The sequence below is a fragment of the Mustela putorius genome, unplaced genomic scaffold (assembly GCF_011764305.1).
Source record: "Mustela putorius furo isolate JIRA1106 unplaced genomic scaffold, ASM1176430v1.1 tig00003909_pilon_pilon_pilon, whole genome shotgun sequence".
In the NCBI taxonomy this organism is placed as follows: domain Eukaryota; kingdom Metazoa; phylum Chordata; class Mammalia; order Carnivora; family Mustelidae; genus Mustela; species Mustela putorius.
In genome coordinates this window covers 31,505,711-31,533,556 of record NW_025422057.1, presented here as the reverse complement: position 1 = coordinate 31,533,556, position 27,846 = coordinate 31,505,711, and the positions used below count along the sequence as shown (strand labels likewise).

General features: G+C 36.5%; 1 protein-coding gene and 1 non-coding gene across 8 annotated transcripts; both read left to right on the top strand.

Moving 5' to 3' along the window:
* Positions 1 to 27,402, top strand: ZNF518A (zinc finger protein 518A). 7 transcript variants are annotated; one of them, XM_045068932.1, is made up of 8 exons: positions 1 to 381; positions 2,877 to 2,959; positions 3,623 to 3,668; positions 4,080 to 4,184; positions 16,981 to 17,131; positions 20,400 to 20,449; positions 21,008 to 21,132; positions 21,277 to 27,402. In XM_045068932.1, exon 8 carries the CDS (start codon positions 21,401 to 21,403, stop codon positions 25,871 to 25,873), a length of 4,473 nt encoding a protein of 1,490 aa, XP_044924867.1. In that variant the 5' UTR covers positions 1 to 381; positions 2,877 to 2,959; positions 3,623 to 3,668; positions 4,080 to 4,184; positions 16,981 to 17,131; positions 20,400 to 20,449; positions 21,008 to 21,132; positions 21,277 to 21,400; the 3' UTR covers positions 25,874 to 27,402. The 7 variants fall into 7 exon arrangements, with proteins under 7 accessions (XP_044924867.1, XP_044924871.1, XP_044924869.1 ...); XM_045068936.1 differs by lacking the exon at positions 1 to 381 and adding an exon at positions 454 to 860; XM_045068934.1 differs by lacking the exon at positions 1 to 381 and adding an exon at positions 454 to 934.
* LOC123388808 lies at positions 19,395 to 19,497 on the top strand. The gene has a single exon (XR_006603312.1). It is a non-coding gene; the product is annotated as a U6 spliceosomal RNA (small nuclear RNA).
* Positions 27,403 to 27,846: the final 444 nt, after the last annotated feature.

The following is a 27,846-nucleotide window of genomic DNA, read 5'->3' as shown; positions in this document are numbered from 1 at the left end:
CTTGCCAAGACCACAGTTCCTGCTTCTGTTGTCTACCCTGAAGAGCACAGAGTAGAGGTTTGTCTACCATAAGGTTGGCAGTAGAATCTCTCTAGCTTTTGAAGAGCACAGCGGGAGAGTGAGTCATTGGCGTGGCCGGCACCGGGGAAGCGCGCTAATTTGAGAGGTCAGCAGCGAGTCCAGCTCAATGGCCTAGTCTCGCAGGCTGAGGCTCGGACCCTGCCGGCCTCCGTCCTCTTCCGCTCGCCTCAGGTACAGCCCGGCAGATCCCTCCGCCGCAGCGTGCGCTCCCGGTAGCGCCGCGATCGGCTTTTCGGCAATACCCGGATGGAAGCGTAATGGCCGCCATCAGGGACTCACAGGCAATGGGGACCACGACAGGTATTCCCTATGAGCGGGGCCGCCCAGACTTGTTAGGATGCCGGGACTTCTAGATGGCCAGCCAGGGGGCAAAATGCGAGTTTGTGGGGGGTGTCAGGGTCCCCTGAACCGGCTCAGGGTTCCGCCTCTTGTGATAGGAAGCGCCTGCTAAATAGTCCCGGCTATTCAGCGCTTCCGCCTAACTTGCCGCAAAGTTTTTCTAGAGAAGTCGCCTCTTTTACTCAGCGCTCCTGCAGGCTGCTAGAGCTAACCTTCCTCTTCTTAGCTGGGTTTGCACTACGCTCGGGCCTTTTGAACTTTGCTTCTCCCACAGCCTAGGAGCTGGAGCGGTAGCGCGGCGACCGTGTGCCTCCGCGCGCCCGAGGGGAGCCGAACCCCGGAGGAAGGGGCGGATCGGGCGCGGTGTTTGGGACGGAGCGGGGCGCGCGGCGCTCGAAGCACCCACTCGGCGCATTCCGGGGCTGGTGGAGACAGCATGGGTACTGCTGCGACCGCACCCCTCGAGCCGTAGATTCGCGGGCCCACGGGTGTCCGACTCGACGGCGTCCCCATTGTGGGTCCAGTCTCTGGTCATTGGAGGTCTTTTCTTGCATCTACGCTCAGCTCTCTGGCGCGCGCTCCCTCCTCCACAGAGTTGGCCAAAGGCGCCCTTCTTGCAGACCCCAACCACACCCAGTGGCCGATGGATTTCTTTGTAACTGGCTTTCTCACTTGTAGGGTCCATTTTGAGGCTGTTCTTAACATGGTGTCCTCATTGTCAAGTAGACAGTCTCTTCCTAGATGGATATGGTAATGGAGAATATATAGGGTGAATGTATATAAGGTGAAATGTTGTAACTCTTTTAAGTAGACCAACAAAACAGGGTAGCTTTAAGGTTCAGAATACAAAAGTTTAGGTTCAGTTTTGCTTAATTCGGGGGGGGGGGCGTTTAGTATTTGTGAGCTATTGTAGCCAAAACATTCGTTGGGTATGTTTGGATATCAAAAGTCTAAAAAACACCAGAAAAATAAAATAAGTCAATATTTAAGGAATTCGTAAGAATGCTGAACTTTGGTTATAGCAGTGGTAAAAAAGACACTAAACTGTACATCAGGATAGGAATTTCATTAACTTGAGTGACTGTGTTAGGTTTAGTTTACTGTTTTTTTGTTTTTTTATGCAGCCAGGGATCTGATTTGAGTGTACCTTAAAGTTAGTATTCTCAGGTTGAACAGATAGAAACCATTTAAGTTGAGGGAGTGAAATAACCTGACATTTTTCAAAGTTTTAGCTGCAAATCCATAGAAATGAATTTATTATCTTTTAGCAAAACTGTATGTTTCTGATACTTATAAAGGAAGACATTGCATTGGGTTAACATTTTTCAGACCATTAGCATTTCGTGAGGATGGTAAGCATAGTAGACCACGTTCATTTTTGTTAAAATTCTTATAAATAAGATGAGCCCCAAGTGTAGAAAATTGTTAACAAAAGGGGAGGGAGGGAAAAAATGCAGGTATCTGACCTGTTTTGCACATCCAGACTATTCCTTATTGTTGCAGTGAAAGTAAGAATCAATGTCAGTTCAAAATGTTATATCTGTTTTTATGGAAGGGTAAAAGAATATACAACCACAGTGAATACCTATCTGTGCATCAATATGTATGAACTTTTAAATGGTTGAGTTTTTTTTTTAGAAATTATTATCACACTTTAAATCCTATTCTGTTCTTTCTTTATAGTGTTATGTGGTTCCAAGTTTTTGTATCTTGAAGCATTCCAGAAGATATATTTTAGCATAAATACACAATTTGACTCCAGAATGTACTTTAAACATGTCCTTTAATGTACTTTTATTGTTACTTTTCTGTTTGGAATTGTTCTTATGGAAGTATTGTCTGCTTTAGATCACTTAATACAACCTTTTGTGGGAGGGGAGGGGATGATGAAAGTTTTGAGTCTTGCTCAGTTATCTTCAGGGACTCTACCAGAAGTTTTGTGATAAAGCACTATAAGGAGAAGGAAAGAATTGTGGTGAAGTTGAAATTTTTATTATCGGATTCCAGGTGTGTAGGCTCTGAAAGTTTTAGTTCTGAATGGGGGTGTTGGCTTTACATGGTAAGCAATTTTCATGGGATGTTAGAAAGCACAAGTGAGTATAAAGAGGTAGTATGGTGGTAGTGGTAGTAGGATATCTGGCTTGGAATCAGATCTAGATTGTTCTAGGTTTGTGATTTTTTTGGCAAGATTCATTTTCCTGATCTTGAAATAAACAAAGAAAGTGAACTAGATTGAGCCTAACCTCCCTTCTAAACTTTGAGTTTTGTGATTTTTATAAATTTATGTTATGTTATCATGGAGTAGCAATGATGGGTTATGGGCCAGAAGTGGAGAAGGTTTTCTTTTTCCTCTTAAATTTAAACACATAATATGAAGCATAATTGAATCAAGAGTATAAAAACATTCTTACAACAGGTTTTACAGTCAGTTTTAAAATCTTGGTCTTCATTTCCAGATATCGTCTCTTTTGATCACTGTTCCTGATTGTGGCTTTGTCCAAGCATTAAATTGCGTGCCTTTTGTTCCTTGAAGAAGGAGGTATGGTAAAGATTGAAGTATTACAGTATGTAGTCTATTAAGTAGTAAGTTAATATGTTTTGATATTGGACAAAATAAAGTAAAATACTTAATGTATACATAAGTTTCTTATAGTTTTATTTTTGGCCTACGTAAAATACTTACAGGTTTTCTTTTAATGTAAGCAAAAGTCTTTTTGGTTTTGTAGTATATTATTTAATACTCCATTATTGAGGTAATGATAATTTTAACTATATTCTTCTAAATATTAAGACAGCATTAAAGTCTTCTGGGTAATGAAAGATGGAGTTACATATGGTAGGAAGATGTTTTGAAGTTGTATAAATGACCAGAACAGTGTTTGTGTTTTGTTCTAATAAGTGCAAAGTAATGCACCTAAAGAAAAGCTGAAATAATATTTATATTATGATTAATGGCATCTACATTATGAATCAGAAAAGGTACTTGGGAATCACTGTGGAGTTATGACTGGTTTCCTGAAGGCAATCTTTTGAATATTCTGGTGTGAACAGAAAGAAGGAAAAAAAAAATCTGCCATCAAATCCATGGTATTATAAGGAAAACTTTGTTTGCATACTTAGTGGAAAATATTGTATCCTTGTACAAAAACATGGTTTATCTACCCTTGAAACACAAGTGTCTCTTACTGTTTGTTTTGGATAGGTACTGGGATACCACAGTTATCATATAATTCCTCTCACCAAATACAGTAAGTATACCCATAAATATAACCCTAAATTAGAAATAAGATTATTTACATAACTACTGAAATAGCTGAAGTAGACTAAACCAACTTAAGTTATTACTTCAGTAATCATAACAATGTTTTGCCATTAGTTTTTCTAGTAGATGGCTTTGTTTTCAGGGTCATTTTTCACAAAGTCAGGAATGTTTTATTTTATTAGAAGTTAATGTCTAACAACTAAGTACAGTGAGTAGAGAGTGGCAAAGTTTAGATACTGGCTACTTACCTGTGTTCATTTATATATGTAATTGCTTCCTACATAACATCTGTTTGCCCTCTTACTGAGTTAGGTTCACATGGGTACTGTGTTGTTCCTGAATAAAGTAAATGCTGAGAGCTAAGAATTTTCTTTATTGTGTTTGATCCAACTCTCAGAAAAAGTAATATGATGAAGAATGAAAACTTCAAGTAATGAAGTAAACAAGAGGCTGCTCTATGATGACTGACCAAAATGATTTGGATTATTCCATCTTAAAAATTGTGAGCAAAGTCTGACTAAATTTTAAAATCACTATTGGTTTGACTGCATGAAACAGATATCAGAATATCAGAATGAAGTTGCATGACTTGACGCTTAGGATAATTAAGTAGGTTTCACCTGGGTCTCATTTCAAGAAATGGTAATAGCTAAAAAATACTGGTTTCACAGAAATTCAAATAATTTCACAGTGTGGTAAAATCATCACTGATTCCTAATTAAAATTGAGTTGTTAAAAGGTTATAGCTGGTATGGGCTCCTGGGTGGCTCAGTGGGTTAAGCCGCTGCCTTCGGCTCAGGTCATGATCTCAGGGTCCTGGGATCGAGTCCCGCATCGGGCTCTCTGCTCAGCAGGGGCCTGCTTCCCCCTCTCTCTCTCTCTGCCTGCCTCTCCATCTAGTTGTGATTTCTCTCTGTCAAATAAATAAATAAAATCTTTAAAAAAAAAAAAGGTTATAGCTGGTAGAAAAAGAAATATGTATTTGTTGACCTTGAACAACACAGGGATTAGGGAAATTGACCCCCTACGCAGTTGAAAATCTGCATGTATTCTTTTGACTTCTTTAAAACTTAATTACTATAATCCCTCTGTTGACTGGAAGACTTACTGATATGAATATTTGATTAACATGTTGTTATATATATTAGATACTGTGTTCTTAATAACATGATAATAAAGTAGTCTAGAGAAGAGCAAATGTTATTAAAATCATAAGGAAGAGAAAAATATATTTATAGTACTATACTGTATCAAAAAAATCTGTGTGCAAGTGGACCTGCGTGGTTCAAAGCTGTCTTGTTCAAGGGTCAGCTGCATATTAATTTTATCAACTCAGTATCTCTTCGTTTGGGGAGCCATCTCTCCCCTATTATGAGTGGTTAGTAGGCCAATCATATAGTCTTATAACCCAAGCCTAGTCATCCCTATTGAAATAGTGATGGCCTGTTAAGCAGAATCTTGATAATTAAGAATCCTTCTTTGGAATTAATGTATGAATCCTAAGAGAAAGATCCTCCCTTTTCTCTAAAGTTACTAATGGGGTAGGGTGTTAGTGACATTTCTTCCCCACATGTATGAGGACCCCATCTGTAGTAGGAAAAAGTGAAGCCATATGGAAATGGGAGACGGGTGGCAATAGCATGCCAGTTTCAGTTCTAGAGACAATGGTTAAGAGTATCTGTGGTTTTCTTTTGATTCTGTCAGTTACCATGGTGTCCTTCCCCATCCTCTGTGCCAAAATTTTGTATATAAAATAGTTTGAATTGGATTGCAGCAGAAAATGTTCTAATGGATATTTGGCCCTAATCCATTTAGAATCTGTAGCTTCACATTGATCATATCCATCCACAATTTCCCCTTTTCTTCCACCTTATGAAAGATTCCCATCGCTCATCATTCATGTATATATTCAGTCCTTCATTCAACGTACAAACATTTGTTGAGTGTCTGCAATGTACAAGTATGTGCAACTGTCTGGATAGTCAAGCATTTTACCTTCTAGCTGAGTGGATGGTGGACTTCCTTTAATGTAGCACGTTTTTATAGATTTAGGTTACACCAATCAATAAGTGTGTGTTCAGAGTAATTAGTTCTGTGCCAGCATTTTAGTAATATGAAAGAATAAAAGGAATTCTTTGCCTTCAGAGGGCTTATAGTTTATTTAAGGAACCCAGATTAACATATATGAAATAATACAAACAGCAGATAAATGAATGCATGATTGTATGGTATGGATTTTAAGTCTGAGTTCTGATAGAAAAGAAATTAGTGAGGGACTGGCAGGTTTCTTGAAGGAGGTATCACAGCAAATGGGTTTTAACTTACGAATCAAGTTTTGTTAGGCATGGAATAATTGGGGAAAGGATAGAGTTGAAAATGACTGAGGGCTGATCAAGATGGTGCGGAGGTTGGTTTGACTGTAACAAATGTATTTTGGGGGAGTGAAAGGTACTGAGATACAAGGTTGAGTATTATAGGTAAATTCATGTGTGAGGCATTTGGAAAGCCAAACACATTTTCGTTTCTGATAAGGTAGGGATTTCTTTGAATAAAATGTTTATATTTCTTTTAAGTGTGATGCCACTTTTTGTGATGCTAAGATACAAATTAAGTGTAATCGAGTGATGGAAATTTACTTGTGGAAAAGATCTTGTTATATTTCTCTGCCTTGAAATTTAAAAAAGAAAAAACAGTCATTAACCTACAGTGCTGTTCTGTTTTATATGTTATATGCATATAATATATATAAAATTAGTTTTTTTCTTTTTATTTGTCCCCTTTTTTTGAGAGATCTCATAGTAACTGTCAAAACCATATCCTTCCTGTAGAGATACAGCCAGTTCAAAACTAATGTTGCAGTAGATATAAAAACATTCTGAGAGAGATAAAGAATGAAATTAATGTTTGATTACTCATAATAATACTTGTTTTGAGCTCCAGATACTAGGAATGATATGTAGGTTAATTCTTCCATTAAATGCTGTTGTCTACTTAACCTTCTTTATTCAATAACCAGTTAGCTGATCTTCAACTCAAAAGAGTTAACATTTGGAACATTCCTATTTACCAGGTTTGGCAAACTTTTGCTGTAAATGGCCAGATAGTATATATTTTAGGTTTTGTGGGCAAGGTGGTTTCTTTGGGCCTATCCGATGCTATTGTAACATGATAGCAGCCATAGGCAATATGTAAATGAATGAATGTGGCTATGTTCTAATGATACTTAATTTACAAAAAACGGCAGCAGGCTACATTTGGCCCACAGGCTGTTGGCTGTGGACCACCTATCATAGACTTAATGAGGCATTTCATTCCACAGCTTCTCATGCTCACATTTTCCCATTATCCTCCTCTATAGTAACTATAGATCAATTATTTTATTACTTTCTAAGTTCACCTCTTCCACTTGTTCAGTAGATCCTACGCCTTCTCATCCTGGGAAGGACATTACTACTGCTGCTCTGTTTTTTCTCCTTCATCATCAGTTTTTCAGTGTAATTTCTCCCAGTTTTAAAAAACAAAACAAGAAAATAACACTACTTCAGTTCTTGTCTTGGTTTTTTTATACTAAAACTCCTTAAAAGAGTTGTCTGTATTCATCTCCACTTCCTTTCTTCCCATTTCCTCTTAAATCTGTGCTAGTCAGCCCTTCTACAGGGCTAGTCTATGTCACCAGTGGTCTTGACATTAAATCCAGTGGTCAGTTCTCACTCCTGATCTTGCTTGACAGAGTTGATCAGTCCCTGATCCGGGAAACTCTTTACTTTGATTTCAGGATACCACTCTCCTAACTTACTCACTGGTCATTCCTTCCATTCTTACTAGTTGGTTTTTTCTTCTCTTTTTACTCTAAATGTTGTAGTATCTTGAGGCTTAGCCCTTAGACTTCTCTCCGTGTGTACTTATTCCTTGGTGATTTTATTCAGTTCTGAATACATAAATATATACACACCCCAGTGACTCCAAAAATTTTATTTTACCCCAAGGTCTGTGTCTTCTCTGTTCAGCTACACATCCACATTTTCACTTGAATATCAACTAGATCTCTCAAATTCTGTATGGCTAAAACTGAACTCTTGATATACTTTTTATACTTAGTGTTTTCACATAGTCTTTCTATATTAATAAATAGCAATTCATTTCTTCCGGTTGCTGATGTTAGGACTTTAAGAGTTAATCCTTAACATACCCTCTCTCTTCACAGACCAGATTTAGTCTGTCAGCATATCTTTTGGCTAGGTCATCACAGCATATCCACCATCTAACCATGCCTCATTGTCTCCACCAAAGTCACCACCATTGTCTCATGTCACCATATCTCTCTCCTGACATTTGTAGTATAATTATCTCTGAGCTGGTCTTCTGGCTTTCACTCTTACCTCCTTCCCAGATACTCTGTTCTTAACATTGCAGCCAAATTGATCTCTAAAAAAATCATTCAGCTTATGTTATTTCTCTACCCCAAGTGCTCCAGTAGCTTCCCATCTCATTTATAGTAAAACCAGAGTCTTTTTGGTGTCCCTCAGGCCTTGTTCCAGTTCCATTGCTTTGACTTCATCTCCTACTGCTTTCCCTCTAGTGTTTTCTGTTTCAGTCATACTGACATTCTTTCTAGTCTCTGAACATGTTAGGCACACTCTACACTCAGTGTTAGCACTTACTATTTTCTTCTCTTGGAATGCTTTCTGCCTCCACTTCTTAGGATCTTGGCTCAAATAAGACTTTTTCAAATGAGGGCTACCTGACTTTACATTAATTGCAACTCTCTAGTTCTGCCTGTTTTTCTCTGCTTTATTTTTCTCTGTAGCACTTGGGATGTTTGAATATATTAAATAATTTACTTACTTTATCACCTAAATGTCCATGAGGTGAGGGATTTTTGTCTGTCTTATTCACTGCTGTATTTTCAGTGTTTTGAAGAGAGACTGGCACAGATTTGGTGCTAGCTACATGGTCAACACTATGCCAGATGTTGGTGATACAGCAAAAAACATGACAGATGTGTTCCTTGTGTTTATACAGCTTTTATTCCAGTGGTGGAGACAGATAGAAAATAAACTGGCAAATACATAAAATATTCCCAGAGTGTTACAAAAAAGAAATACAAGAGGTTTAGATAGGGAATAATTTTTTTCTGTTTGAGAAGTGATGCTTTATAGGTTGGGGAAGGCCTTTCTTGAGGTGATGATATTTGAGCTGAGACCTAAAAGATGAGAAAGATCTAGCCATTTGAAGAATAGAAGGAACAGTTCAAGCAGAGAATAGCAGGTGCAAAGGCCCGAGATAGGAAAAGAGTATTTGAGGAACTGAGAGACTATCTGTGGTAGCTTGCTGGAGTTATAGTTACAGATGAGGAGAGTGGTGTGAGGTGAAGTTTAAAAAGGAGGTTACAGTACCAGATGTCACTGCTCCTTGTAAGCCTTGGCAGAGATTAAATTTTATTTTAAGTGCTTTGGGAAGCCACTGCAGATTTTAAAGCAGGGAGCATAGTGATCTATTTTATAATAAGATCACGTTTTCTCCTGTGTGGAGAATGGATTCGGAGGAAGTTGGTGGGCAAGAGGGAAGTGTGAATGCCATTTAGAAGGTTATTTTAATCCAAGTTACAGATGACAGTGGACTGAGATGATGACAGTAGAGATGGAGAGAAGAAGAATTCAAGATGTTTTTTGGGGATGGAATTGACAGGTCTTGCTTATGGATTAGCGTGGGAGTAGGGGAAAGAGGATGCAGGATGATTCCTTGACTTCTGAGATGAGTAACTGTATGGATTGTGGTGCTATATTACTAATGTGGGGAAGCCTGGGAAGTAGAATTTGCTTCTGTCAGAGACAGGTGATTTTGGGGGCCAGAGAAAAATTGAATAGTTTGTATTATTGTGGGACGCTGAGGGTAAATGGGAAGCATGTTGATGCGTGTTGTCCCAGTCAGATAGCCATAAATTTTTCTATTCCCCGCACTGTGGGTTCCAAAATCTTAAGTAAAATCTGCCTGATCTACATCATTGCCACAGCAGAATGACAGAAGAAAAGCACAAGAGATGAAATAATCTTTCTCCTTCCCATACTAAATTGAGTGGTTTCTGTTTTACTTTGGGTGGATTACTTCTGATTTTTCTCCCAGTTTCCACATACTGAAAATGTGATTTCTGAAGGGCTGATAGAGTGCGTGCATGTGTGTGTGTGAAGTCAAATTCCATCACAGCAAAAAACTTTACATGACCTGTAGCATTTGCTATAAAGTAATTTAATCTAAAGTCACGGAAGTCAGATATTTTGGTTGCAAGTAAAAGAATAAATGCGTCAAGAGTGTGTTAGGACCCTGTGTACCAATCGTCTTGGTTTTTGTGAGGGATAAATGAAAAATATAAAATAGAACTTGTCTTTAAGAAGATTATGAATTACCTTGGGAGGTAAAACTTAAAAATGAAACGTTGTGACTATAAAACAGCATAATGAAATGGTGAGCAATGGTTGTACTTTAAATGGATATTCAGAGAAGGGAGAGATTTGTGTGTATTGCAGGTTTCATGTCCCTATAGGAGATAGATTTAGAAAGGAAGTTCAACCAGTATTGAGAAGATAAAAGGGGATGACAAGCCTGGTGAAAGGAAATAGGATAAAAAAGTGAATAAAGGTGTATGTGTAGGGGAGTGGAAAACATCTTTAAATATTGGGCACTGTACACTATATATGTAGTCATTGTGTCAGTAATAAGAAAGAAGATTAACCTGAACCAGGAACTGCTTCTGTATTTTAACTTTTGATTTGGGACCTTTGATCTGGGACTCCTTCATAATTGTATACCAATCAGTGTTACCAGCCTACCTGAGTGGTACATGGCTCACATGTATCCTAGCATTTTGAATCTCTCTGTATCTGTCCTTAATTACATTAGCATATTTAGCTCTTCATTTCTCTTTTCTGTGTTTAAGTTGCTTATTAGGCCATGATTTGGCGAGAGCTGCCTTTTATTATATCTATTAATTCTACAAAATGTATTCTTTCACTTAAAATATGATAAATATTACCCCTACAGATAAACTTTTTAAAAACTTGAAGCAGCTACCAAAAAAAGTAAGCCCAGAATGTGTTTCACGTCATGAAAAGATTATTATTTTGAAGGCACTATAAGTTTCTGCTTTTAAACGAAGTTTTAGGTTTTTTTGTAATTTTCTTCTAGATCCCTCTTAGGCAGAACCTTAGGTTTTTTCAGTAAGCTCTTCTTGCTGCATGCTTCTTTTGTTTTATTTCTAGTTATATATTCATATGAGTGTTTTGAATTCAGTTATCTCTGTAGAAAAGAATTCGATGACTCAAGGAATGAAATTGTTATACAAAATAATGGCTAATTATATTAGTTCTTCGGTCTTTGTGATGTGACGTTAGGTTATAGAGCTACATGCTGAGTTACAAATTAGGGGAAGCTAAAATCAGAGTTTTTTTAGTCCTTCAATGCTTAAGCAACAAGAATTTAATAAAGAGCATATAGATTCTTTTTATATCATTTCAATAAAGCTGAAGACTATAGAATGTCTTTGCTTTGTAATCTGTTGTAGAAAGCAAATGAAACTCTAGGAATGGTGCTTTTTGATTTACTGTACTCTATTCAGTTGTTTCTTATCCTTGGCATTTCACTTTGGGAATCATCTTTTTAAAATTTCTCTGCAATTCCTAACCTATGTTAACATTGCCAGTTCTCTGGTTCCTCGCTTTCTATTTGGATTTGTCAGTTAGTCCTCTAAATTTTCTGACTTCTATTTTTATTGTTTCCAATATATCTTGCTTTCTAGTACCATTCTAATAATATTTCTAAAATACTGCTTTTATAACTTCTCTCTGCTCATGAACTCACCATGGCTCCTGGTTACCTTTTATTTCAAGTTCAAATCTGTCCTCTGTAGTCTGTTCTCACTTAACCTCCCCATTATACGTTTTCTCTGTCATCTAGATCCCACAGTGCCATGGGAGAAAAATGCTTTTCTTCCAATATTACTCTTTTTTTCTGCTCTAGGTAGCCTTTGCTCCTTTTGTGCAAGTTTAAGTCTACTGCTCTTTAAACGATCATCACGAAACCTACCTTTTTGTGAATTAAAGGCAGTCAACATTGATCTTTCAACTTAATGTCTTAAGAGTCTGGTTACAAGTAATAGAACTAGCTTAAAGTAGTTTAAGTCATCATGAGCTGTAAAAGGAGGAATTATTTTAAGGATATAAGATTTCTTAGAATTCAAGGGCAAGAGTAGACACAAGCCTCAGTAAAGACTTGGCGGTAGTAACATTGTCCTCTTGGTTTCACTTAGAGTACTTAGGAGAGTTGATGATTTCTCCCCCAGCTGTTTGGATACGTTTGTCTTTTGCTTTGCTGTGCTGTCATTCCCTAAGAAATTTAACTTGTTGTTAAGAAATCTAACTTACTTAATTTAGATTGAGAGGTAACTTTCTGTAGATTTGTCTATGCCTATACAAACATAGCCCTATAGAATCTTTGCTCCTGACATGAAAATGAGGATCTTTCCTCCTTATAGAGAAATGTATTACATGTTTTCATCTGTAACTTCCTTATTTTAAAATAAAACAAAACAAAAATTCACAATAAAATCTAAGTCAATTTAATACATAAACCTTCTTGTTTTTAATGTTTTCAGGTGGGTAAATGTTCCATAATTTACTTAATCATTCTCCTACGCATGGATGTTTAAGGGATACTGTTACATATGTTGTGCTTTTATTTCTGTACAATAGGTTGTTAAAAGTGAGGTATAAGGGAGTATACTTAGACAATGTGAAGGAAATTGGTTATTTTCAGGGAAAATATGAATGGAGAAAAATAATTGAAGCAGTAGAAACCCCCAAGAGCCCAGAAATCATGGAAGACCTTTCAGAGTTTTGTAAGGGCTAAAATCCAAAGAGGTATTAGGCCTATATGGTATTTTGGTACAGTTGTTTAATTTTAAGGAGTAGGCAGTTCTCATGTTTAGTGAACTATTCCAGAGATGAAATGGTGGAAATTACTCCAATTCATTTTATATATTCTATATAATGTCAGTATTAAAACTATTAAAGATAGCATCAAAAAAAAATCTGAATAAAGTTTTGTCAGATGAAAACCAGTACTTTATTGAAGAGTAATATACTTAGCTGATGTAAAAATAGTTCAGCATTTTCCTTGCTGTTCATTTCTTTCTGTACTATAAAGATTTCCCCCACTATCTGAAAATAGAGCATTCTTAGGAAACCTTTTATAAGTTCAAATGGTATAAAGCAAAGAAGCAGTTAGCACTAATTCATGTGGAAAGTTTTTGAGTATTCTCAGACCCCCAAAATAACCTTAGTCTTAGGCTTTTCTGGTACGTTAGGAGGCACATCTTGCTGGGAGGCCAGAATAATTGAGATAAAGCACAGATGCTCACAGACACAGTTTGAAGCTCTGGCCTCCTGATGCTGACATACTGACCTGTAGTTCCTGGGGAAGGAGCTTGGCGGAGCCATTCTCACTGCTTGGGCTGCAGCTGCCTCTGTAACAGATTGCTGCAAAACAGGGGCTGAACACTGATTTTGTTTTTTTGTTTGTTTTAGTGTTGTTGTTGTTTTTTTAAAAAACAGAAACCCTCTTTGGATTTCTTTTGGTTAGCAAAAAACATACTACTGTAGGTTTGTAAGTGAAGTGGTATAATGCAAACTTTTGAAAAGCAAACTTTCATAAAGCAGGGGACACCTAATAGAAAAATAATCGTCAAATTTAGATCAGTGTTATAGTTTTTGCTATTTATCTTTTTAAAGAAATTTTAATTTCTTTTTATTTAAATTTTTTTCTTTTAATGATGTACTAAGATCAGGAAACATAACAGCTTTATATTTGTATAAGAACACTGCACTCATAACTTACTCTGGTGGTGCCAGCGTCCTTTACTTACTTTTTAAGGTATCCTCAAGGCTCACAGATTAACTGTTAAATTAAAAAAAAAAAAAAGACCTCTCAATAGCATGAATTTATATACCATGAGTAACATAGCATAATTTTTTGTTCTCTGAGTATAATGTTTGCCAGTAACTTTCTGGCTATTGTACAGTCCTCTCTGCATGGGTGTGATTGGTTATCTGTGTACTGATGCAGTACTGATGTACTGGGTACCATGTACAATGTTGAATGATGCCTATTTTGTTTTGATTTCCACCTTTAGTGTCAACATTCCTCAACTTTTTGCTAGCATCAGTTTTACTGATTTACATCAGGTTGTTCAGAAAAAACTCAGTTGGTTTACCACAGAATTCACTTGCTCTGCTTGAGAATTTCAGAATTTTCATGGTTTCATGCCTTTTTTTTTTTTTTAAAGATTTTATTTATTTATTTGACAGAGAGAAATCACAAGTAGATGGAGAGGCAGGCAGAGAAAGAGAGGGAAGCAGGCTCCCTGCCGAGCAGAGAGAGAGCCCGATGCGGGACTCGATCCCAGGAGCCTGAGATCATGACCTGAGCCGAAGGCAGAGGCTTAACCCACTGAGCCACCCAGGCGCCCTCATGCCTTTTTTTGATAAAGTTTCATAACAGTATAGTCTAGAGGCAGAAGGTCATTTTCGTCACATCCAAATGTAAGCTGTTTGCTTGTGCTGTGATAAGTTTGCCAGTGTGGAGGCTGTAGTGATCCAAGGACAGCATATTAAGAAACACCTAAGGATGACCAGTAATCATGATAAACACTTTTAAATGTGTACTCTTGACTCCTTTTTTTAGAAAAGATTTTATTTACTTGAAAGAGAAATTGAGAGAGAGAGCATGAGAAGGGGGAGGGTCAGAGGGAGAAGCAGCCTCCCCGCTGAGCAGGGAGCCCGATGTGGGACTTGATCCCAGGGCTCCAGGATCATGACCTGAGCTGAAGGCAGTTGCTTAACCAACTGAGCCACCTAGGTGTCCCTAATCTTGATTTTACTATGAGTTTGTATGGGCCCTACTTTTCAGTATTTGAACAAATTAACTCCTAATAAGTCTGCTGTTTACTTTTTTTATTAAATGCATCTTGAATATCTTCCAATTAATAAATACAGGTTTACATTGTTTTTTAAATTGAATAATATTCCACTGAACGAAAATACCATTATTTATTGGTGGACATTTTGTTATTTTTGATTTTGTGATTTCTGTAAGCAGTGCTTCATTGAACCTGCTTATAACCTTTAGGATACATTTCTAGAAGTAAATTGGAAGTTACATACTTTCTTCCTGGTCATGTACAGATTTTTATTTTGTGTATTTCAGAAAATGAAATTTTAAAAATGAAGGCATATAAAATACAAGTCAACATTTTTATTGTTTGATTTAACAGATAGAAACTTAACTCTGTAAAGTTGCTATAGTGGTTTCTAAATGCTTAACTCTCAGTTTCTGTACATATGTTGTCGTGAACTGGTGAGGAATGTTTCATGGACCATCAGCAGACCATATTTTTAGTAGCACTGTGTAAGTCTAGGGTCCAGTGTAGAAGGGGGAATAGTGGGCTTGGGGTGGGGTTTGTGTCTCATCCATATATGGTCATTTAACTCTCTGGCTTTTGGTATGGTACCCACTCTCAGCTGTGTCTGGTATCCCCTGTTTAAGAGAGTCTGTGTACTTTCTGTAGAGAATAAACCTGCAAGCATCTGCTTTGGTGGGGAAATAGCAGTAACCTTTCTTACAGAGTGGGGAAGGGAATCTTAGCATCAAACCAGAACTCAAGCAGCTTTCTCCAAATTTCTCTTTGTTTTAGCTTTCTCCTCTTTTTTTTCGTAGTTACTTGGTACTTGCCAGTTCCTAAGCCTTTCGAAGATTCAGAACTAAAATAGGTTAGTTTTTAGCATTACCCAGTCTGTCTGGGATTAAGTTTTCTTGTGTTTGCAGGGTCATTTACTAATGTATCTGCTTTCCAGCATCTAGAAATTTGTAGCTATTTTCATGTCTCCTGTTTCCTATTGTTAATTTTTTTTTAAGGACCTCTTACATATTTGTTGCGTCATAAGTGTTCTCTTATTCCAGTCTTTTCTGCATTTCTTAACTGTATTAACAAAATATTTACTTTTATTTCTATTTCATAGATTTTATTGTTGACATATTTCTTCTATAACACATTTTTCCTTTTTTAAGTTCTTCTTTTCTGATTGAAATTTGATTTTGCTTATTTACTTGAAACTTTATTCCAGAAGAGTACATATGTAGTATAGTCTCTAAATCTTTATACATCTAAAATTGTGTTTTTCCTTTACATTTGAATTTTCCTGTGTAGAGAATTGATTCTTGGGTTATTCTGTTTTCCTCAGAACTCTATAAAGGTCACTCTGAGTAAAATGTCTGATTTTATTTTTTATTAAAGATTTTATTTATTTAATTGTCAGAGAGAGAGCACAAGCAGGGGGAATGGCAGGCAGAGGGAGAGGGAGAAGCAGACTCTCCGCTGAGCAAGGAGCTAGATGTGGGACTCCATCCCAGGATCCTGGGATCACGACCTGAGCTGAAGGCAGATGCTTAACCGACTGAGCCACACAGGCGTCCCAAAAATGTCTGATTAATATTGATTTCTGATTAAAGTTGGCATTGCTGTTGAAAAATACCCTTTTAGGTAACTCTACTTCACTACATTTTTTTTTTTTTGGTAGTATTTCATTTTTATTTAAACTCAAAAATTTGATGAGGATAAACTGTAAACATTGAGTCTTATGTTCTTTTCTAACTAATAATCTTGACTGGCATTTGAGGAACCTTTGATTTTGAAAATTCGGGTCTTTAAAAAAAACCCGAAAACTCAAATGTTACTTTTTTCTTGTTTTGAAAATCATTATTTCTCTTCCATCTCCTTTGTTCTCTCTTTCATGGCAGTATGTTCTTAGTTTTCTTCTTTTTTAGTATATTATTTCAGGTCTTACTGAAATTGCCAACTAGTACTTTATTTTTATCCCCTAAGCTTCCTCCTTTTTCCGGTAGTAGAAATTTTTTTGTAGTTACTGTTTTTCATTGTTGGATGGGGGATGGGAAGGGTTTCTCTGTTCAGATTATTTTCTCTTTGTTGAGCTGCTGCAGCTAGTGATGTTTCTGCCAGCTTAACTTTTGATGGCCTTGGTAGTTGAGATGAATTCTTAAAGAATGAACCAAGATTTTTTCAGTTTTTTAGTGAAAGGGATGGGGGAGTTAATGTACTTTTTCCCTGACAACTTAGAGATAATTTACTTACTGTGGACAAAGGACAGAACTGTTAAACAGAAGATAGGCGTGAATATAGGAAGATTTATCTTTGTCCAGAAATAATTTCCTCTTCATATTTTTCCCAACAGCTGGTGCTAACGAGTCCCAACTCAGCCTCTGGACCCAGCTCAGAACTCTGGATTCATTCTCTTCCTTCCCATACCTCAGCCCAAGCTTTCTGTCTCCTCAAAGGGTACCACATGATCTTCTGCTCAAGTCCTCACTTTCTAGAATCTCAAGGTATGTTCAGGGAGGGAGTGGGCAGATTTATGTCCTTTACTTTCTTACTAAGGAAGGGTATAAGAGATGCTTATTTTAAATGCTTCTTAAATAAATGTCCGTTGGTCAAATTCCTCTTTAAAAGTGGTGCTTGGCAGTAGGTTTGCATTTGTTTTCACTCTTCTTTCTCTGGACTGCTTCCTACCAAACACCTTGCAGTGTGTGTATGGAATGTTTTTCTAATTTCTAGTCATTTTGTAGGACTTCATTTTTTGGTTTTTGTTTCATTGGGCAGTTGGAAGAAGATGAAACCAGATGGCTTAAGTTGCCATCTTGATGCAGGCAGTTCTCCAGGTTTGCTTGAAAGGGCTAGGCATACTTGTAGTATTACTATTAATACTGCATACTTGTAGTATTACTGTTACTATAAGTAGTATTTTTTCAAGGCTTGAGGAGATGTTGGTTAAGACTTGGGAGGTAAAATTATAGAGAGAGGGCAGTAGTTTAAATGGAGATTTAAAATCAGTAATCCTTGTTGGTGAGGGAAAAGATTGAACAATAGTGAAAAGAGCATTAGCTAGTAGCTTGAAAGATTAAAATTAGAGTAAAAGTCCTCTTTCCTTTTTTTATATTATCTGAGAAATTCGGGACACAAAAATATTTTTGCCCATAGATGGCAACCCTAGTATAATTTGCTGTCAGATGTCATCATTGATTGCTTCCACATAGTGCAGGTTGAACATAGTTGAAGACAAAAATAGATTCTCCAAATTTAAAATTTGAGGGTGAATAACAAACTCCAAACTACCTATAATACACAAGTTCCCCTAATACTGTATTATTGTATATGCCATTCATTAAATGTAAAAAATACTGATGTTCAATATTAATTATTTTGCATTACCAAGCTTAAGTAAAAGCTAAGTGGATTACTTGATAAGGTCCCTTTTATTAACCTTGTTTTGCCTGTGTGTAAAGGACATGCACTTTATTTTTTTTTATAGATTTTATTTGTTTATTTGACACACAGATCACAAGTAGTCAGAGAGGCAGGCAGAGAGAGAGAGAGAGGAGGAAGCAGGCTTCCTTCTAAGCAGAGTGCCCAATGCAGGGATCCATCCCAGAACCCTGGGATCATGACCCGAGCCAAAGGCAGAGGCTTTAACCCACTGAGCCACCCAGGTGTCCCAAGGACATGCACTTTTTTTTTTTTTTTTTTTTTAAGATTTTATTTATTTATTTGACAGAGAGATACAAGTAGGCAGAGAGGCAGGCAGAGAGAGAGAGGAGGAAGCAGGCTCCCTGCTGAGCAGACAGCCCGATGCGGGACTCGATCCCAGGACCCTGAGATCATGACCTGAGCTGAAGGCTACGGCTTAACCCACTGAGCCACCCAGACGCCCCCCAAGGACATGCACTTTAAGGGTGAACTTTGTGACCTCTGTTTTGGCTGCCATGTGTTCTACTTCATTGTTTTCTGTTCTTCATGTCCTGGAAGGGTGAGGTTGCTGAATGGTCATCTCTGAATAAGCAGTATTCATAATGTGTTTGTCCTGCCTCTCTTCCTTCACATTGTAAGCTGCAATAGGGTGGGGACCATGTTTTTTAATCTTTTTACAGCACCCATCAAAATGCCTCTCATTCATAGTAGGCATTCATTTATTAGTAAGTGTTAGTTGATCGAGTTATTTAAAATCCTTTTTTAACACTGGTTGTTAGACTCTGGGGTATGTGTTTTCTTACAAGAAAAATTTTAAATTGTGTAGATATTTTGAAATGGAGTTGATATTTAGAAATATTATCAGTCTGTTTCTAGCATTAGAAATATATTTTTGAACACATGTAATATTACTACAAGAAGCAGTTTCCCTTTTGTAAGAAAACCCATGATACAGTTTTTTGATCATGTGTATAGTAGAAAAGCTTGAGTATGGATAATCCAGAATGACCACAATATGGTATTCAGGCGAGTGGAGAACCGTTGCAGGTGTGCTTAAAAGTTTCACCTCTTTGAACCTCACCCTCAGATTCTGGTATGGTGAAGTCTTCATTGGAGATTATGATGCTTGTTACTGTTGAGAATGTGACGCTCTGTAGGGGTTCTTCTCAGTTGGTATGGAGTATCCAGCAGCAGCTGTCATTGAATTTTATTCTAGCCATTTATTTAGTTTTCCTTACTTCTGAAGAAAAGTATTTATATTTTGCTTTAAGTAATTGGAGTAAAACATTTTAAGTAAAAATTTTAATATTTTACTGAATTAGACATAGTGTGTAAAGCCAGTATATGCTTTGGCAGCCCATATACTAAAATTGGAATAATACAGAGAAGATTAACATGGCGCTGTGCAAGGAATGACACGCAATTTTGTGAAGCATTCCATATTTTGTGCAGTTCCTGAGCATTGTACCACCCTTTGCAGAGGAACTCTGAGAAAATGGTATGAGTCAGAGCACAGTGTGTGGCACTGAATAATGAAATTGTGATTTTTCACTACTAAAAATATATTCAGTAAACTGGTACCCTGTTAATGAATTCATTATCAGTTTAGTGTATGTGTGGATGTGTGTGTGTGTGTGTGTGTGTGTGTGTGTGTATTTAAAGACTATCAAAGAATGTGTTTTTTAGACCCAACCAGAATTACTGAGTGTTAGAGATATTAAAAGAATCTCTTAATATGTAATTTAACTTTTAATTGTATTCCTTTAATAAAGGATTTCTGAAACAGTATCTCATTACTTAGATTCATTGGAATTTATTTTTTTTCATGTTTTTATTTATTTACGTAATCTCTGCCCAACGTGGGGCTGGAACTCAAAACCCAAGATCAAGAGTCACATGCTTTACCAGCTGAGCCAGCCAGGTGCCCCTAGATTAATTGAAATTTAAAGCTGAGACCTTTGACTATACATTACAGATGAAGCTCAGTGTGATTTATACTTTATTTTCTTTAGCTTATCTGATTTTGTCTATTATTCGTACATACATATTTAAGATCACAAAAGTAAGAAAAGGTAATTCTTCTAATACACATTTTGATATTTCTGAACTTTAGTATTCATTCAGATTCCAGTCTCAGCAATATATCATCACATCTTATTACTTATCGTATTTTTTATTCTTTTGTAGTTTAACCGATCCTGTGTCATTTCATGGTAATCACATACAGTAATGATAAGTACAATTTATATTGTACTTTATAGAATATTGTTCATATGTTTTCTCATTTAATCTTTACAATAACCCTGTGAAATATAGAGAAGGTACTAATTTTTTTTTTTCACCTTATAGATGAAGAAACGAAGACAGAGATTGAGACTTGTCTAGAGTAACCCAAACCAGTAAGTGTTGGAATTAATGGAGGCAGGTAGTAATGGGTGCATTCTCATATGCCAGGAGCTTTCCTTGCTGCCTTCTGCCTGAGTTCTAGGGACAAAAAGCCAAAGAGCCAAAATGGTTGGGAACCAAAAAGATAGTAGGTAGACTTTAATAGTACCCCAGCAAAATGTGCTATTCCTTTTCTTTTTCTTTCTTTCTTTCCCTTTTTTTTTTTTTAACCAGTTAGTAATGATAACTTGAAAGAGCAGATAATGTCTTCTGTCACTATTGTTAGATAAATGAAACATCTTAGATCTAAATTATCTCTGAAACACTAAGGAAATAGAGAATCTGGAGAAGAAGCCTGTTGATTTTCTCACAAAGGTAATAGTCAGAGGGTCAGCTAAGGAGGTGAGAGAGTTAATAGTTCATGCGTGTAACTGGAGACACATGTGTAATTGGAACTTAAATTTTTATGGTTCTCATTAAGATATTTTAAAATCTCACTTAAATATTGTCATATCAACTTAATATAAAAATCTAGAGCTTGAGGGTGCTTATCCAGTTGTGGTTTTCTTTAGATGACAAAACTGAGGTTCAGAGAACTTGAAGCTTGCCCCAATGTCACAGAGCAGAGACAGAAGTAAAACTTGTATTTCCCGACTTGCAGATTAGTGTTATTTCTACTTCAAGCTATTACTTCTTGGTAAGCTATTCTTAAAATACTTAACAGGTCTTTTATATCTTTTATGTATGTGTTTGATCAGCATTCCTATTTTGTATCAAAATGAACTTTAAAATACGAAATTTACTGATACTTACGAAAATTCAATTCTTTGTTTGATTTTAGGTGAGTTAATGTGGGAAAAATTCTGGTATTTTGAAGATGTCTTGGCACAGTATTGTTTCCTGTTTAAATTACAAGTAACTTCAGTTTTTAGAGAAAAAAGAAGTTGGGATTTTTTTGTAAAATCATGCCATCTGAACAGAAACCCTTATTTTTTGATGAAAAACAAACTACTTTAAAAAATTACGATGTGAAAAATGAGATAGTGGACACTATCAGATCAGTACCTAGGCCAAAAATTGCACAAAGTAGTTTTCATTATGAACTAAAAAATGTGAAAATTGATTTGCCGAAGATACATATTCCAAATGAAGTCTTTTTGAAACATGAAGTTGACAAATACAGAAAATTATTTCAGCGTCAACCACAGACTGCAAGAAAATCTATCAGTGTAAAGACTGTAAGCTGTGTAGAGGAGTGTATGTTGCTCCATAAGTCTGAGAGAGTTGAAGAGGAGGGTTTAAAAATGTCTGCAAAAATACTCAATTTCAACTGTTTAAAATGCCAAGATAGCACTCGATATAGTCCAAATGATTTGCAGAAACACTTTCAAATGTGGCACCATGGTGAATTACCTTCCTATCCTTGTGAAATGTGCAGTTTTTCAGCAAATGACTTCCAGATATTTAAACAACACAGATGGACACATAGAAGCACTTTAGTAAAATGTGACATTTGTAACAATGAGAGTGTATATACTTTATTAGACTTGACAAAGCATTTTGCATCCACACATTGTGTAAATGGTAGTTTTCAGTGTGAAAAGTGCAGATTCTCCACCCAGGATGTTGGCACATTTGTTCAGCACATTCATAGACATAATGAAATCCATTATAAATGTGGTAAGTGCCATCATGTATGTTTTACCAAAGGAGAGCTTCAGAAGCACCTTCATGTTCATTCTGGTACATTTCCCTTCACTTGTCAATATTGTAGCTATGGTGCTACTAGGAGAGAGCACCTGGTAAGACATGTTATAACTTTGCACAAAGAACACTTATATGCGAAAGAAAAACTGGAAAAAGACAAATACGAAAAGAGGTTGGCAAAGACTTCAGCAGGACTTAAGCTGATACTGAAGAGATACAGAATAGATGCATCAAGGAAGACGTTCTGGAAACGCAAAAAGATCAACAACGGAAGTGACAGAAGTATAGAAAAAAACACTCAAGTGCTCAAAAAAGTGAACAAAACACAGGCTAAATCTGAAGACCAGAGCCATCTTGTTCAAGAGCATTTAAATGAAGAAAAGGATGAAAGACCACACTGTGAGAATAATGATAAACCTGCTGAGTCAGAGTCAGAAAAGCCAACTCTTCTGTCCACTGGGCAATATAATAGAGTTGAAGAGGGATCAAATTCTACTCTAGGTTTCTTGAAGACTGCTGTACAAGGACCTACAGTGTTAATGGTGAAAAATAATAGAATAACAATTCCTGCTAACTACAGTGCTGATTTTATGGGCTTTAAGATGGTGGATGGAAAACAACATATAGTAATAAAATTGTTACCTACCAATAAACAGAATTTATATTCACCAGGCTCACAGTCAGATGCTGCAAAGGAGAGTACTGCCAATTTGCAGCCCCGGACTTTGGACACTACTGGATTTTTAGCAGGAGTAACAACTGAATTAAGTGACACCGTTTACATGAAAGCAACTACCCCATTTTCATGTTCATCTTCTATACTTTCAGGGAAAATAATGTCAGAAAAAGAAATGGCTTTGCTATCTCAAACAAGTAATGTGCTTCAAACAATGGATGATGAAAAAAATGTGTCGTCTTTGTCAGCATCAGAATTGGTTTCAGCATCAGTGAATTTGACCACAAAAGCTGAAACAAAAGATAATATTGACCTGTGGGGAAGTTATATTACTCAGAGTCACCCTGAGATGTCAGGTGCTGGCTTTAGAAGTCCAGATAAAGTCAACTGTACTACCAAACAAAATGCATCTAACAGTGGGGATATGCATAACTACTGCATTAATTATGTCAACTCTGAGTTACCTGTTGAATCTTCCAACCAAGGATCATTGCCCTTTCATAATTACTCAAAAGTAAATAATTCTAATAAACGGCGTAGATTTTCAGGAACAGGAATGTGTGAAAACCCTCAAAAAGAACCTTCATCAAGCAAGACAGTTGTTCAGCAACCAATAAGTGAATCAGTTTTGTCTCTAGTGAGGAAAGAGAGCTCAAATCCAGATAGCATGTTAGCATCTATTAGCCTTTTGAATACTAAAGATGGAACTTTAAAAATGCAAGCTGAAATTGAAGAACAGTGTGTTTTAGAAAAAGGACAAAACAGCGACGGACAGAACTTATACACTAATGAAAATCAAAATTTAGAGAGCTTGACTGAAAAATCTAAGTGGGATAACATTTCTAATGTTGAGTCACCTATGATGCCTAGAATCACCTCTGTTTTCTCTCTCCAGAGTCAACAGGCATCAGAATTTTTGCCGCCTGAAGTAAACCAGTTACTTCAGGATGGATTAAAAACAAAATCTGAGGTAAAACAAGACTCTAGTAATAGTAACACCCCAGATAAAGGTCTGCCACTTCATTGTGACCAGTCATTTCAGAAACTTGAGGGAGAAGGCAAAATAGTTGACTCTTCAAAAGACTTCAAAGTACAAGGCATTTTCTCTATGCCATCTGGTAGTATAGGGATTAATGTGCCTACCAATGATCTGAATTTAAAATATAGTGGAAAAGAAAAACAAAATCTGTCAATATCACAAGATGTGAGAGATTCAGAAAAGACACCTAGAATTTCAGGTATTGGCACATTACTTAAGACTCAGTCAGATGCAATAATAACACAGCAGCTCGTAAAAGATAAACTGCGAGCCACTACACAAAATTTAGGTTCTTTATATAGGCAGAGTCCACTTCTGAATTCAGAACCAAAAAAGGCTATATTTGTTCAGACTCCAAAAGGCTTTTTTGTACCATTGCACATTGCTAACAAGCCTGGATTACATGTTGTTTCAGGAAGGCCACTTCCATTGGTTAATACACAAGGTGTACCTGCTTCTCTTCTTTTAAACAAGAAACCTGGGATGATCTTAACATTTAATAATGGGAAACTTGAAGGTGTTTCCACTGTCAAAACTGAGAGTGCTCAGGCTTGTGGAACTACAGCTAAGGAGCCTTGCAGAATACCTTTTTTAAAGGTAGAACGAAACAGTAATTGTCTGACACCTGCACTTTGTTCCAGCATTGGCAGTTGTTTGAGCATGAAAAGTAGCTCAGAAAATACTTTGCCATTAAAAGGCCCTTACATCATCAAAACAGCAAATTCTTCAGCGAAAGCTGTTCCTACTCCTAATACAGTACCTGAGCATCAGGGCACCAAGTTGAATATCTTGGACTCCGTAAAACAGCAGAATGAGATTTTTCCAAAACCACCTCTTTATACCCTCTTGCCTGATGGCAAACAAGCTGTTTTTTTAAAGTGTGTGATGCCAAATAAGACTGAGCTGCTTAAGCCTAAATTAGTCCAAAATCGTACATATTATCAAAACATACAGCCAAAGAAACCTGAAGGAACACCACAGAAAATATTGCTGAAAATTTTTAACCCTGTTTTAAATGTGACTGCTGCTAACAATCTGTCTGTAAACACCTCTGCATCCTCATTGCAGAAAGACAAGGTACCATCTAATCAGACTACAGGAGGAGAGCAGAGAGAGCCAGAATCTTCTAGAGATGCCTTACCCTTCTTACTAGATGATATGATGCCAGCAAATGAAATTGTGATAACTTCTACCGCAACATGCCCAGAATCTTCTGAGGAACCATTATGTTTCACTGACCGTTCAGACACCAGGGTATTAAGGTGTAAAACAAATTGTACAGTCGAGAGAAGCTTCAATAGAAAAAAGACTTCGAAAAAAAATTTTTCAAGAGTAAAATCTCATGCAAGAAGTAAAGATTCTGAAACTGCCTTTGTATCTAGAAACAGAAACTGTAAACGGAAGTGTAGGAATAGTTACGAAGAACCTCCAAGAAAAAAAGCAACATTACATAGAAAGTGTAAAGAAAAGTCTAAACCTGAAGATGCCCGTGAATCATTTGATTTTAGCAGACCAAGGCTTTCAAGAGATACAGTCAGAACTTTGCGGCTTTTCCCCTTTAGTTCCAAACAGCTTGTGAAATGTCCTAGGAGAAACCAACCAGTTGTGGTTTTGAATCATCCTGATGCAGATGCACCAGAAGTAGTAAGTGTGATGAAAACTATTGCTAAATTTAATGGACGTGTACTTAAGGTTTCATTGTCGAAAAGAACTATCAGTGCTTTACTGAAGCCAGTGTGTGATAATGCCTCGAAAACAATTTATGGTGATTTTTCCAAAAGACATAAAACATTGAAACCTGTTAGTTCTGTGAAAGAAAGATTTGTGCTAAAATTAACACTCAAAAAGACAAGCAAAAACAATTATCAGATCGTGAAGACTACCTCTGAAAATGTTCTGAAAGCTAAATTTAACTGTTGGTTTTGTGGTAGAGTATTTGACAATCAGGATGCTTGGGCTGGTCATGGGCAGAGACATCTAATGGAAGCCACTCGTGACTGGAATATGTTAGAATAATTTACTGTAGTTACCAAGGAAAAGAAAAGTAAAATTATCTTAGGAGAAAACATGGGTTGAATTACCTTAAGGCAGACGTTTTCTACTTCAGTATAGTACCTAAAATTGAGCATCTGAAAGTTGGCTGAATTTCCATGGGAGACTAAAAAAGTTTTATGTGTGGTATTTGAAAATGCTATCACTGCACACATAAGTTTAGCAAGAAACTAATTGCAGCACAGATGTACCTTGATTTAATTTTTTAAAATGTGTTCTTGGGAAGTTAGGGCTAAAGAAAATTTTGATAAAACAGTTTTCCCAATTTAGTTATATAGGGACTCTTAGTAGAGGGGCATGGCTGACAGCTGCATCCCCTCCCTCCTTCACCAGCCTTACGAATCTGGTAGGTGTAGCTTCTCTGAAGATGGAGGAGGCTCTTTCACCATGGAGCTGAAGGAGTTTCTCCTCATTTGGGAAGACACCAAGAGTTTGAGTAAAGAACTTAACTTTACATCTGCTAAATATAGTTCTTTTTGAAGGGTATTAGGCTCCTCTGAGAGCACAGATACACCACATAATGCTTGAACAGAGTTTTTCACAAGTAAATCTCTTTTTTCTCTGCGCTGTGTCCCAAATCAGGAATTGGAATACCTTCCCAAGGTGATTTTCTTTTTCTAAATGGCTATGTCAGGCATTTGTAGATGGGCAGCCTCCAAAGAATTAAACTCTCTTGGTCCCGTTTAAAGTCTGATTAAAGAACTTGAACACTTTTCTGAATTTGATGATAATCTCCAGTGATTCTTTTGCACAGAACTATGCTTATTTGATTTAAATTGTTTGTCCCCCATAAACCAAATGGCCAATTTTTATCTTGGTTTTCATCCATTTAAAAAGTGGAACATAGAAGCACTTCCAAGGGAATGGCTTTTCTTGAAAATTAAGAATCACTCTACAGAAACAATATTTTGAAGCAAGATTAGCAAAGTAAATCAGATTTTTGCTCTTTAATTACTATACGTGTCTGAATATGTACGTACACATTGGGACAAACCATTTTTGTTAGCACCTTTTTGGTCTCGCTGACAACCCAAAGCAGATTATTTTACTGATTGTTGGCAGTTGAAATGAAGAAGCATTAATAGTGGACTCAGTGGCAGGACATAAAACTTCAGTACAGATTCCTAGGGGATATACCCAGCAGGTAGAGTTTTAAAAGGGATATTTTCAGGACAACAACAGAATCATCGACTGAAACTTCACCGTGTAAGTTTGGATCAAATTTTGTTGGATTATTGAATAATGGAGTTCTTATATTACAAATTACTGTATAATTTTTGTTATATTGTTACTATAAGTGTTAAAACATTTTCATTAATTGAAAACTTCAGGGCTTCTTTTCTGTATATAAGAAAGAATTTAAACCTGTACATATTTTTGTACCTTTCAGTTTGTTATGTAAATTTTGCACAGAAGATTTTTGACATAAAAGGTTTATTTTCCTTCAATTTAGTTCTGTGCATGCACTAATAAAACTGTTGTTTAATTTAAAAGGAATATGTAAGACTTTACCCATGTTATTTTCTTGGTTTTTATTTTAGATGTAGAATTTTTTTTTTTTTTGGGTAAATTCATTTTTCAGGGATTGAACACTATTGTTAGCAAGTGCCTAAAAGATGTGAAACAGTTTACATATGTCAACTGTAACAGTAGGTCCCAAATGGGCCCATTTCCCCAAAAGTTTTATTTTAAAGAAAGCCATACATAGATGCTTCAAGCTATCTTGCTATGCACATTATACACATGTACTTTTTTTGTGCAGTTTGTCTACTTTCCTAGTGAAGTATTTTTTGTATAAAACCTGTTAAAATTGTGTTTCTTAAATTGAGCCTAAGAATGGAGTTGATTGGAAATATACAGTATATATTAATAATGTATATGGTGTTTAAAGAATGGTAAGCAATGTTAATTTCTGTAATGAATATTTTCATCAATTA